The sequence below is a fragment of the Hakea prostrata genome, chromosome 4, assembly GCF_041222555.1.
Source record: "Hakea prostrata isolate BN-2017 chromosome 4, UWA_Hpros_2, whole genome shotgun sequence".
NCBI lineage: Eukaryota > Viridiplantae > Streptophyta > Magnoliopsida > Proteales > Proteaceae > Hakea > Hakea prostrata.
The window spans coordinates 52,032,724-52,045,843 of NC_142603.1; the positions used below are offsets into that span (position 1 = coordinate 52,032,724).

At 36.2% G+C, this 13,120-nt stretch overlaps 1 protein-coding gene and 1 pseudogene across 1 annotated transcript; both read right to left on the bottom strand.

Annotated features, from left to right (window-relative positions):
- Window positions 1-5,422: 5,422 nt before the first annotated feature.
- LOC149019506 (putative disease resistance protein At4g27220) lies at window positions 5,423-10,420 on the bottom strand. The gene is made up of 3 exons (XM_089151044.1): window positions 9,865-10,420; window positions 9,415-9,595; window positions 5,423-7,961 (listed from the first exon to the last, which is right to left on the bottom strand). Exons 1-3 carry the CDS (start codon window positions 10,386-10,388, stop codon window positions 5,559-5,561), a joined length of 3,108 nt encoding a protein of 1,035 aa, XP_089007170.1. The 5' UTR covers window positions 10,389-10,420; the 3' UTR covers window positions 5,423-5,558.
- Window positions 10,421-11,790: 1,370 nt separating this feature from the next.
- LOC149019507 (disease resistance protein RPV1 pseudogene) lies at window positions 11,791-12,303 on the bottom strand (annotated as a pseudogene).
- Window positions 12,304-13,120: the final 817 nt, after the last annotated feature.

Consider the following 13,120-nt stretch of genomic DNA (forward strand, 5'->3'; position numbering starts at 1 on the left):
GTTGTGAATAATTGATATTCCAAACCGATACACCGGGTTGGATCTGCTTCTTAATTGCTTAGCTCCACTAATTAATAACCCTAGAAGTAAAAAAAGCTCAGCAAGATCGAGGAAGTAATAATTATTACCCAAAATCTGTTAATCTCCATCCGGATTCAGAGAGTTGAGCAGCTGCTGCTATCAGGGCTGACCTCCACCTTTGCACAGTCTCTGTATCGAATCGTTCTTTGTAGTCACCAAAAGGCTCTCCAAAGCTCCCCGTCTGGTGCAGGACGTCTAACGGATCCACCTCGCTGAGGAAAACTGGAAAAACCTTTTGAATCTGATGACTTTTCCCGCGTTCCATAATCAAGCTGAGCTCTTCAAGGCACCATCTCGAATTTGCGTAGTTCTTGGAGAATATGATAATGGCGAATCTCGACTCCTTGATTGCTTTTTGATAAGTTGATTTCATGCATATTATTTTATATGATTAATTAACTATATTTTCATGTATTTACAATTGTTTATATCAATTTACCCTAATATGATATGAAAATGAATATGTTGCACCCTTTCCTTTAATTTCTATAATTTTGGTGATTTTATATATTTCTTAACAAATTCTAATAAAGATTTATTACTTTTACATGTAGGAAATTATCAATCAAATCTGGGTATTATTGCAAGAGTCCTACCTCAAGTCAAAAACATAAAGAGAATGAGTCCTTGCATGCTTCTACGTTTTATTTCCTATTTAGGATTTGATCAAAGAAGGGAAAAGAGGAAGAAGAATCCAATTCAAATAAGAAGGATAGAAGAATCCCGATTTTGAGGGTCTCTGTCCAGTTTTGATCAAGATCTTCATCGGATGGTCATATGGTGTCCGATCGAGCTGATTTTTTGAGGAGAGCTTCACGACTTCTTGGTCTTCAAATCCAACGGTGGGATTATGCATTGGAGATCTCTAAGTTAGTCCGATTTATACGTCAAGACACTCCTTGGTTAAGTCAGATAAAAACTCTGAGTTTGATTCAAACTCTGAGTTTAATTAATCTATAAAAGGAGAGCAAACTCCAGGAAGAAGAAGAAGAGGACGTTTTTGGGAGCTTTGGAGGAGCGGAGAGATCAAACCAGGAGACGTTGGTTGGCTTTGGAGATCTGAAGCTTGGGAATAAGTTTTTCTTGATCTTCTTTAAATGTTCTTGAACTCCTCTGTAATGTTTTTAGTTTCTAGTATGAACTAATTTAGTTTTTCTAGGGATCAGATGTAGCCTATCTTTGAATTCTCACTCTTGACTTCATCAATATAATTTTGAATATTGTTTTTTTGATTGAGTTTTTACTTCTATTCTTCATGCTTTTGATTAATTGGCCACTAATCAACTGATTTGTTAATCATAATGAACTGAGAGGGGATTTATGTGTTTAGTTCATTGAAGTAAAAGTCATGAATTACATGTAGGATAGAGATATACTTACATGGTTTGTGTAGTTGTTACATGGGAATCCACAGAATTTAATGATTTCTCAATTGTTGTAACCCACATAGAAATATAGTGGGTTAGCAATTGAGGGAATTTCTATTAGTACTCGAGTGAGATTAATAGATAGGAAAGGGAATCTCGACTATTAATCAGGAAAATATTTCTCAAATTATAAAGAGGGAGAAAAGGGTGGGAATGCTTAGTTATGGTGAAATCTGACCCCTAGGTCTTTAGCAATTAATAATCTCAATTTAACTTTCAATTTGCAATATAGTCTAGAATAATTATCTTCCTTATTATTTGTTCAAATAAAATTGGTATAATTAATTTGGTACTTAATCTATAGTCTTCGAGGGATCGATCTTTTATCATTATATTACTTGTTACGACAGCGTACACTTGCGTTGTACTTTTTCACATCACTTTTTCCAGGGCATCAGAGATTTGATCACCTCTTCTCAGTTTCTCATCATCCTTGAACGTTTCGATCCCTTCGCTGTGCAGCTCCGCATAGAGCTTAGGTGTAAAGTTGTTCCGAGTGTCTTCTCCTCTGAAACTCAAGAATACATTCCATCGAAAGGGAGCCAATGGGAATGATGAAGATGAAACAACAGCGGTTAGAGCGGCCATCGATAGTAAACAGAGTTGCAGAACAAGAACTTCGCTTTGAAGGTTGAAGTGCTGCGCTCGAAAGGGGCATATACATGCATGATTCGGTTTTGAGAAAATTCGAAGGTATAAACGTAAAAGTGTTTAAAACCAGAGCGTATAGATGTAATTTTGCCTATGTAATGATCAATTCTGGAGCGGGTCTTACGCGAAGGAACGCCCAGGCAACCAAACTGTGTCGATCCATGGGTGGGAAATCTTAATTTATCACATTCATTACTTAATTGTCTGCCCTTGCAACTCAAACCCATTTTTGTGTATCATGGTGCGGATTAATATTTGGTAGCTGGTGTGTCATATCAATGATGGTTTGTATTTTTAAAGACTTTTTGGGTCTGTGTCCATCAAATTTAATTTAAGTAATGAATTATTTATCATTGTAAATATACACACGATAAATTAGACAAATTTAAAGTTGTTTCACTCAAGTATCATGTTCATATGATATATCATCCCCGTGTCTATGATCAGAAATACATTCTCAATAAATACATGTGAGTACCCATATTATGTGTATATAGAATATAATCTAATAAGAATCTTGCAGTTTTACTATCAGTTTTAGGATATTAGGTTAGAACTTGTAACTCGGCCTATGATCCAAGAGGCCTTATTCATCACCATTATTTCTTTCTGGTAGAGAATACATTTATTTAGTAGAGCAATGCAAGGCTTCATTTACACATGTATCATGAAGCCAAGCTGCCAAGGTATGATCAAACTGTCAATAAACTCAGGGACAAGGCCTCCCGGGTTGAGGAGTGTGGACTATACTCTTAAAAGAAAAGTTTATAACCCAAAGCTATCCCCAAACAAATAATAGGCTCCACTGCAAAGTCTATTGTGGCCATCTTATTGTAAAGAGAAGTGATCACCAGCATACTTAACTCTGCTCTAATATAATTAAAGAATATCGACTACATTTCCCGAGGAAATTTGAACTTTGATTCTTACATGAAAGTATTGGTCTTTTGTCAACTAAGCCATTATTCAGGATTAGCTATGCATAATATTTTAATCCAATGAAATTTATTAATTTACCCTAGTCTATTTTCGACTAAAATATTATACATGGCTAATCTATAGCTCATCGAAGAGCCTGTCCAAGAAGAGGAGTCAAACCCACATCGGAGCTAATGAGAAACAGTGTAGTTACGGGTAGTAAGATTTTCATCTTCCATATCCCATGTGGCCATATGATTGCTTGATGCACTCTTGTGAAGAAAAGATTAATATATTCAGCTTGTAGTTTCACTCTTGAGTCTCAATTGACACTGGCGAATTCTTTAAGTGTGGATGAATGGGCGGAGGTACATGCTAGATGCAGAAGACCTCCACTAGACTTAAATATGTGTATTAATTATTGTATTAATACCTGTATCTGAATATATATTTAAAAAAAAAAATCATTTTCTTGTACATTAAACATGCACTTAATGTTGTACCTGACTTCTAAAAGTAGTTGTATTGATTTTCTTATTAATTGTCGTTTTAATTGCCATACTAATTGGTTTTTTTATTTTTTTAAGAAAAATAAAAATAATAGAAAATAGAAACCCAAAAGGATTATGGAAAATCTCGAATTCCTATTTCCTACATATATATATTCATAAATCTCATGTTGTCATTCAACACATTCCTATTGTTTTACTTTTTCTCTTCTTGTGTTTTTTCTTTGCTAACAATTTATGATACTCAAAACCCACAACTTGCTTATCACTAATCGTTGCCTTCGTTGGTAAGTAACTTACTTCCTTTATAATAAACTATTTATATAGTGTTTTGGATTTTCACTGTCACTATAAAAATCTTTTGAATTCATAACCGGTTTTTAGTGTTTACATTCTGAAAATCATTCTAACAGAAGTAATTCAAAATGTCAATATAAATTAGAATGAATTTAGACACGGAGATCAAATTTTACCCCTAAAAATAGCACAAAAAAAGTGCACATTACATGTAGGGGTGCAAGTTTGGCCTTGGCAACCCTGACCCGCCCTTAGCCTTAATAGTGGGCTCAAGATTTTGGCTCTGAGGTCGGTCAGGGCGGGCCTGGGATTACTCTTTGGCTCGTCAAGCTAGTACCGACCTGTCTCTAATTTTTTGCCTTGATCCTAACCCTAATTTTGGCTTTGATCCTAGCTCTGATTTGTGCCATGATTCTAGCCCTAATTCTAATTCTAATTTTGGCCCTAACCTTAACGCTAATTTTGTCCTTAACCTTGACCTTGATCCTGTCCACGATTTTTACCCTGATTGTCATATTAACGTCAATATAAACCTTGATTTTGACCTTGAGTCATTTTGATCATATTAGATTATGAGTTCACTTTTTATATTGTTCTTTAGGGTAATTTTTACTTGGAGTTCAACCTAAGTCTTTTTTAGTTTCCAAAAATATTGACATCTTTCATTTACTTCCAATGTGGCATCTCGAGAAAACTTATCAAGGATAGATAATTATATTTGTAACTAAAATACCTTAAAGATTAAATTACTGGTGATTTACTTGTAAACAAGGTTTTGAATAGGGATTAACATATTTGTAACTAAAATACAAAAAAAAAAAAAAAAAAAAAAAAAAAAAACTAAACTCTTGCATGATCATTTTATCACTATGTGGTAATATAGTCATATTAACATATTTATTTGACTTTAAGAAGTTAACCATGTACCTTTACTAATGGTGTGAAGTGTAAACAAAGGCTTCGTAAAGTTTTGATTTTGGAAGGAATGTGTCATGTTTCCAATGAAAATGGAAAGGACTCGTATAAAAAATTCTTTTCTTTAAAAGAAAATTCTTAATTTTCTTGAAAGACAAAAAAAAATAACAACCCAATAAATATCTTTATCTTCTTCTTCTTCTTCCTCTTTTTTTTTTTTTTTTTTTTTTTTTTTTTTGGATTTACCTAAAGGAAAAAACCAACCAACCCAATCTATTTCATTGCTACTGTCAATCCAAGTAAATATGTAACGTGTCTTTGTTATTTTTCTCATTAATACTTTCCAGTGGATAAGTATGCAAATCCAATTTGAGTTTTCGACTATTCATTTAAATGCACCCTGAATTATCACCAAAAGTTCATGGGGAGGATGCTACTTAGGGCATTTCTTTCTCCTTCATATGTGATGATAGCATCTAATTGCTCGACGCATTTGCTAAACTTATGGTAGCCAATTTAGTACCAAGTAATTCCCTTTTCTTTTTCTTTTCTTTTCTTTGTTTTTTTTTATAATATCAAGTAATTCCTTCGGGTGGATGACAAGAATGATCTATTGGCGTTTAATAAGAAGGAAATACAGTCATAATGAAGAGGGAAATAAAATATAAAATAAAAAAAGATAATTAAAAACGATGGACATGTAGATAAGATATGACATGTCTTATCCTAGACGGTTTGGCTTCATGAAGATTGAATTTCTTCAATTTCCATGACCTGACACTCGCTCTTTTTTCCACAAGTTGCTCGTCATTTCCACCAACCCATGCGCAGTTTGTATATTAAGAGGATCCTTCTTTAACATTGGACATGCATCGACCTCCACAGCTCCTAAAAGGGGGCAATGTAAGGTTTGGTTGTGGCTGCATAAGTCATGTAGTGCTGGTAGGTTTTTCAAACTTAAATATCGTAGTACTGGGAAGGGTGAGATGACTCCACCAACAAACTCTCCAACTTTTTCTTCCTCCTCTGCTGTTGCTGCTTCAATAATTACTTCCATTTTATTGCAAGATTCAATTGTAAGGTTCCACAAGTTGTTTAATAGGGGCAGCATCATTTCTTTGGTGAAGACCATCTTCAAGCTGTTGCAGCTACATATCTCTATGACCCCCAATCGACCAAAGCAACTCAATGGTGTGACTCTAACAATTATCCTTTCCAATCTTCCCAAAGAATCTAGACTTAACCGAGGCCCTATACCTTTTTCATCCTCGTTGACCTTTGCACCATCCATCACGGTCTTCAAGTCGTTGCAGCCTTTTAAACTGGTAATTCTAGCACCCATACACACACATGTCACACCCGAGCAACCATCAAGCCATATTTCCTGTAGGTTTTGTGATTGGTTGATTGCTTGTAGAGCTTGCTTTTCCACCGGGCAACGTTTCAATGATAAGAAATCCAACTTATCAGCCAATTGTTTAAACCAATCAGAGATAATGATATCTTCAAATTCAATGGTAAGATATCTCAAATATTTCAGGCACAACAACTCCCTAACATCATGAATAGGCCTAATTATCTCCTCCGCCTCCTTTTCCTGATGTTTCCTCTTTCTATTTTCATGACATGCATGCCCATTCCCTTTGTCATGATCTTTAGCATCCACTAACCTCCATTTTATATTCATCGCTCCAAAGAATCTCGCTTCCTCCAACTTATGCAGACGACAAAATACCCCCTCTGGGATAGAAACCTCGCTCCATTCAACATTTAAGTATCTTAAATTTCTTTCGCATCCCATGTCTTTAGGTCCGAGAATTTGCTGGGATATGGCAGAACAATTAAACACATCTAAAACTTGCAACTGTCGGAGCCTTCCCAATGGAGGCAGTTCTCTTAAATTATGACAATATCGTAGCCTAAGCACCCGAAGATTCTCCAAACATGACATAGAATTCGGGAGATAGCTCACTCCTGTGACAGAGAGATCAAGTATGCAAAGATGATTCATGTGTTGGAAGAAATTTATTTGAGGAATATTGCTTACTCTACTCCAACACAATAGCAAAGTGGTAAGTTTTTGGCATGTCTCTCCCAACTCGATCAACTTCTTTATGTTAGACGATACTAGTGAAACTCTTGTTACATCAAGCCACTCATTTGCCAGTGGTGCCTCTTCAACTGATCTATTAGCCCTTGTCAAATGCTTGGGGTAACTGCTATCACAGTATGATGAAGAAGTGATCCAAAGTGCAAGATCTCGCATCAAATCATGCATTTTCACTGCACCCTTCTCCTCTCCATCTTCTAACATGCAAGCAATTTTCAGGCTCTCAATCAGATTCTCTCCTTTATCCCTAGCAGCTTTCAAACTCCCTAGTTTATCTGCTAATCCTTCCCCAATACAAAAATTCAATGTTTCATCTATGTCATGAACCCCTATGTTATAGTCTTCAGGGAAACATGCAAAATAAAGAAATAGACTCCTGAGCATATCATCTTCCAACCTATCGAAACTGAATTTCAAAGGAACAAAAACTTCTTCCTTCATACGTCGGAGCTTCGAAGACGACAGTTCCATTTCTCTCAAGGCATTTTCCCATGACGCGACTGTATGACGATTTGCCATTGCACATGCGATAGTGATAATTGCGAGAGGAAGACCCTTGCACCTTCCAACAATTTTTTCAGCCAAGTGCTTTATGTTATCATCGGTAACATGTTTGCCAGCTTTATCAACAAAAAGATCCCATGATTCAACTTGGGATAATGGTTGTGCTTTAATTGTTATTCTTGCATCCATATCTGTGCAAGTGTCTTGACTTCGACTGATCACAACAATCTTGCTCCCTTTGTTTTTCCGAGTTGGGCGAGGGATTCCAATATCCTCAAGATTTAATTTGCACCACAAGTCATCAAAAATTAGTAGAAATCTTTTCTTGCTTAGGGCTTTCAACAGTGCATCAGCATGAGTAGTCTCTTGTAATCCAATACGCTTAGCGACACTAGCTCGGATACTTCGGACTTCGGGAGTGGCAGACACTGTCACCATTATCACAATGTCAAAATGTATCTTTATTCCTCTATCCAAATTGTTTTGGAAGTGATTGTTTACTTCTTTGGCGAGGGTGGTCTTGCCTACTCCACCCATACCATATAATCTGTTGTTCCATTGGCCTAAAATGAAGGTGTTGTCATTGTTGGCAACTTAAGTGGGCTTTGATATGGAAATTAGATTTGAGAGAAAGAATCCAATTCAAATAAAGAAAACTCAAGAATCCCGTTTTTGAGGGTCTCTGTCCAGCGTTGATCAACCCTTTCATCGGATGGTCATACAGTGTCCGATTGAACCGATTTTTGGAGGAGAGCTTCACGACTTCTTGATCTTCAAATCCAACGGTGGGATTGTTCATTGGAGATCTCTAAGTTAGTCCGATTGGTACGTCAAAACACTCCTTGTTTAAGTCAGATAGGAACTCTGAGTTTGATTCAAACTCTGAGTCCAGTTTTGATCAACCTCTTCATCGGATGGTCATCCAGTGTCTGAATGAGCTGATTTTTGGAGGAGAGCTTCACGACTTCTTGATCTTCAAATCCAACGGTGGGATTGTTCATTGGAGATCTAGAAGTTAGTCCGATTTGTACGTTAAAACACTCCTTGTTTAAGTCAGATAGGAACTCTGAGTTTGATTCAAACTCTGAGTTAAATTAATCTATAAAAAGAGAGCAAACTCCAGCAAAAGAGAAAAAACGTTTTGAGGAGCTTGGGAATAGCGTGGAGGTCGAACCAGAAGACGTTGGTTGGCTATGGAGATCTGAAGCATGGGAATAAGAAGTCTTTTGTTTTGCTGAACAAGAAAGAAAGTGAAAGAGAAGAAAAGAGAAGCAGCAGAAGAAAAGAAGGGAACATGGTTGTATGGCTTTTTTAAAGAGAGAAAACTGAAAAAGATTGAAAAGAGAAAAAAAAAGGAGTTGGAGAAAAAGAGAAACAAGTATTGTTACCATGCATCTTACACAAGTTGAGGTAACCCGTATTCACAAGTGATTGTCTATTATTTTCGAGGTTATGTTTAGTGATGAAGAATCTATCTCATGAATGTAATTTGGGGGAACTTGAATTATTGGTTTACATTGTGACCTAGCAAGTTGGAGCTTGTCTAGGGGGTTGGGGTTGGTGCCCTTGTCTGAATTGCATTTTAGACTATAGCGAGGATTGGTGTTCCTCGGACTGTTGTAGCAATCAAAATAATGTGACCTAGCAAGTTGGAGCTTGTCTAGGGGGTTGGGGTTGGTGCCCTTGTCTGAATTGCATTTTAGACTATAACAGGGATTGGTGTTCCTGGACTGTTGTAGCAGTCAAAATATCTAAGAGTGTATTGAGTAATATATGAAACCCTATGTTGGGTATTATTCCGTGGATGTAGGCAATTTGGCTGAACCACGTAAACTCTGGTGCATTGCGTTTTTGTTTATTTTTCTTTGTTGCACATATTGGAATGCCTTGATTGCAGAGTGGTGATACACTGTCTGGTAGACCCAGCCACATTGTGGTGAATTTTTGAAGACACTGATTCACCCCCCCTCTCAGTGTCAATCTGGGAATAACATAATCCAATAATGTTGTCAATATGTTGATCATCTATGTAATCAAGCAACTCTTGTAGCTTGCGTTGAGTTGATCGCTGGTTCTCAATTATTGGATCAGTGTACATCTCATTCACAACATTTGGAGGAGGAATCTCACTCAACACAGTAGAGACATCTTTCACTATCTGAGCAATCAACTTCTCTTCATCCCTGTAATATGAAACACAAAGTACATAAATGGAATGGAAAGAAACCAAAATAGAAAGAATAAATCAAAGTTACAAGCATCAGGCCTAGGTTTATGTACGTTCAAAATAGTCATGAGAGTTAACCTAGATCCAAAATTAGAGTATGCATGATAATCTAAATATCATAATTTGAATTTGAAGTCTTCATATCTATCAGAAGAGGGGAAAAGAAAGAAGAAGAAGGAAAAAGAGAATATCGTCTTGTTAATGAAAGAAAGGAAAAATAATCACCTGTCAGAATTATCTTTTAAGATTAATCCACTGAGTTCACCTGCTATATTCAGAGTTGACCTCCACCTATCCACCACCTCTAGGTCGAAGCACTGTCCGTGCTTGCGAAATGGCTCCTCAAAGCTACCCTTTTGACGCCTTACATCCGAAGGATCGACACCCATGAGGAATACAGGAAATACCGTTTGGCGAAACTTGTTCCGGCATTCCATCATCAAGGTGACCTCTTCAAGGCATCGTGTTGAAGAAGCGAAGTTCTTAGAGAATATGATAACTACGCATCTTGATCCTTCGATTCCTTTCTTGAGCGCATCGAAGATCATCGTCTGCTCTCCTCTTTCTGGGTTCTTAGGATCACCCTTGAATGTTTTGAAATTAGCCTCCTCTAGGGAAGCATAGAGTTTACCTATAAAATTGTTCATGCCAGTTGTTTCTTCCTCAAGATCTTCTGCATAGCTTAGAGTTACATCGTAATCCCATCCAAGGATGACTGAAGAAGTTGGAGCAACGGTGGTTGTGTCCATGAATCTGAAGCTAGCGAAGTTACTGAACTTTGGTAGTTTGAACTTTGGTGGTTCATATGGAGATTAGATGGAAGGGTCACAGAATTAAAACCAGATCCCTAATTCAGGTGAAGTTACAACTTACAATACGGTCGAGAGAGTCCAAAATTCAAGATATATTTAGTTATTTATTATTATTATCATTTTTTCAAATGATGACTGTCTTCCTTATCATGTGGGAATGCGCTGTGAGATGAATTAAATAAATTTTTACTTTCCTAATTTAATAACAACAATGACAAAAGCATGTGATGCACTTAAATATAATTCAATTTAATTGAGACTATGTTCCTCATATCTAATTGAAACTTTTGACCACGTTTCGTTTCGCGTGTTTACCAATTAATTAGTCAAATCTTACTAACTCCAACGGAGATTTAGGTTTTTTTTTTTTCATAGCCCACTTGATATAAACTAGCACGAAACTATCTAAGGCAAGTGAGTAATGAGAAAAAAATTTAAATGCACTCAGTAATCAAGATTTATATCTGCTTATCATTAAATTCGTAACTTTAATAATAATAACAACAACTATTAAAGCACGTGATGCATTTTAATATAATTTAATTTAGTTGAGACTTGAGAGTAGATTCCTCAAATCTAATCGAATCTTTGACCCCGTGTTTCTTGGGTCTAGTCAAATCTCACTAACCCAACAGTGATTTGAATTGTCAAATGCAAGTTGGTCGGTTGATAAGGTTCATACCGAATATATATAAAATCACTGTTACAATTGCAATTACAATTTAAAAAAAAAAATCAGTGATTTGGATTTTCTCCCACCCGGATGCATGGTGCACAATAACTATTCCCATACCTAATACTTAGGTGAGTGAAAGGATTCTTTTTTTCACCCATCTTCTTCCTATACTTTACTACTAGGAACTACGAACACTTACTTTCTCCCCCCATTCCCTGCCGAAAACCAGGAAAAGAAACCAGTTACATTCTAAGAAAGCACAGAGGTTACCTACGAAATTTTTCCCAGTTATTTATTTCTCTTCTGCGTAGTTGAACGTTATATGGTAATTCCATTCACAGGTAGGTGACGTGCGTTGCCATCATCAATCTGAAGCGAAGTTAACACAATCAAGGCCAGCAGGCTTATGAGCTTCTTCATGCTCAATTCAAGGTTGTCAATATTCCAAACCGATACACTTGGTTGGATCATCTGCTTCTTAATTACCTCCCAGAAGCTCATTAAACCCACTAATAACCACAAGCAGATGCACGATAAGCTCCAATCAGTTACGAGGTCTGCTAAATCTACTTGAATAGATTTTCATTTCATTTTAAAAGAGAGAGAGAAAAAAGAAGAAAAACACAGTAAGAAACAAGCAAGCTCAGGGAGAGGAAGTAAGTATTACCCAAAATCTGCTAATCTCCATCCGGATCCGGAGAGTTGAGCAGCTGCTGTCAGGGCTGACCTCCACCTTTCCAAAGTCTTTGCGCTGAATGGTTCTTTATTGCCTCCAAGAGGCTCCCCGTAGCTCCCTCTCTGGTGCTGGACGTCCAACGGATCCACTCCGTTGAGGAAAACTGGAAAAATCTTTTGAAGCTGATGATTTTCCAGGCATTCCATAATCAAGCTGAGCTCTTGTAGGCACCATCTCGAATTCGCGTAGTTCCTCGAGAATATGATAATGGCGAACCTTGATTCTTTGATTGCTTTTTCCAGGGCTTCAGAGATCAGCTCTCCTCTTTTGAGTTTCTCTACATCCATGAATGTTTCGATCCCTTTCCTCTCCAGGGCGGCATAGAGCTTAGGTGTAAAGTTGTTCCGTGTGTCTTCTCCTCTGAAACTCAAGAATACATTCCATCGGAAGGGCTCCAATGTGAATGATGAAGATGAAAATTCAGTGGGTGCGGCGGCCATTGATAGGAAACAGGTTGCAGAATCTAAGCTATGTATCGTCCACATGTGGGAATCTCAAACAGATCAAAATCAAATTAAAGACAATAATTGTTTTTGGTGAAAAATAAATAAATAAACTGATCAGTTTATTTATTTAGTCTTTGTTTTGTTACACGAATTGAAGGGACTTCTTAAAATAAATAACAAATAATAAAAAAGAAATACAGTAAATTGAACAGACACCTTAATGGAGCTTTATTCCACTTTAATGTGATAATCACAAAACACCTCAAACTTAAATTTTAATTGGATATATTAGTCCAATTTGTCACGAAACATTTAAAATTAGTAACATAACGGTTCTCAGTAACAAATTAGACTAATATATGTAATAAAAACTCAATTTTAGGGTGTCTATATTTTTTAAACATAAAGTAAAGTGTCAGTGTTTTAATGCCTCCATTTTAGAGTGCTGATGCAATTTGCTCTTAAAAATAATAAAAAAAATTTTAAGGACACTATAAAATAATTGGCAGAAAAATATAAATATTCTATATGCCTAATTGGCAATCACTTTAATTTCTTTCTTTTTTTTTGTTATTTTTTATTTAGTGTTATAACCATTAATGAGATAGAAATAATTAATGATCAGTATACCGTTAGTTGTGTCGTTCTTTGTTTTATAATATACAATAATGAACGAAAGAAGAAGAAGGAATTCATGGAAAAAGAAAGAAAAGATGAACCTTAAGATTCTATAATATACAGAATTTGCTTATAGAGTGTCATTGTGCACATGTAATTAGGAGAATTTTGAAGTCTTTGTACTAATTTGATA

Coding starts and splice junctions, on each gene's coding strand:
- LOC149019506 (XM_089151044.1), bottom strand. CDS start 10,388: ATGGACACAACCACCGTTGCTCCAACTTCTTCAGTCATCCTTGGATGG. Junction 9,596..9,864: donor TTAAAAGATAATTCTGACAG/GTGATTATTTTT, acceptor TTCATATTACAG/GGATGAAGAGAAGTTGATTG. Junction 7,962..9,414: donor ATCAACATATTGACAACATT/ATTGGATTATGT, acceptor CAATGGAACAAC/AGATTATATGGTATGGGTGG.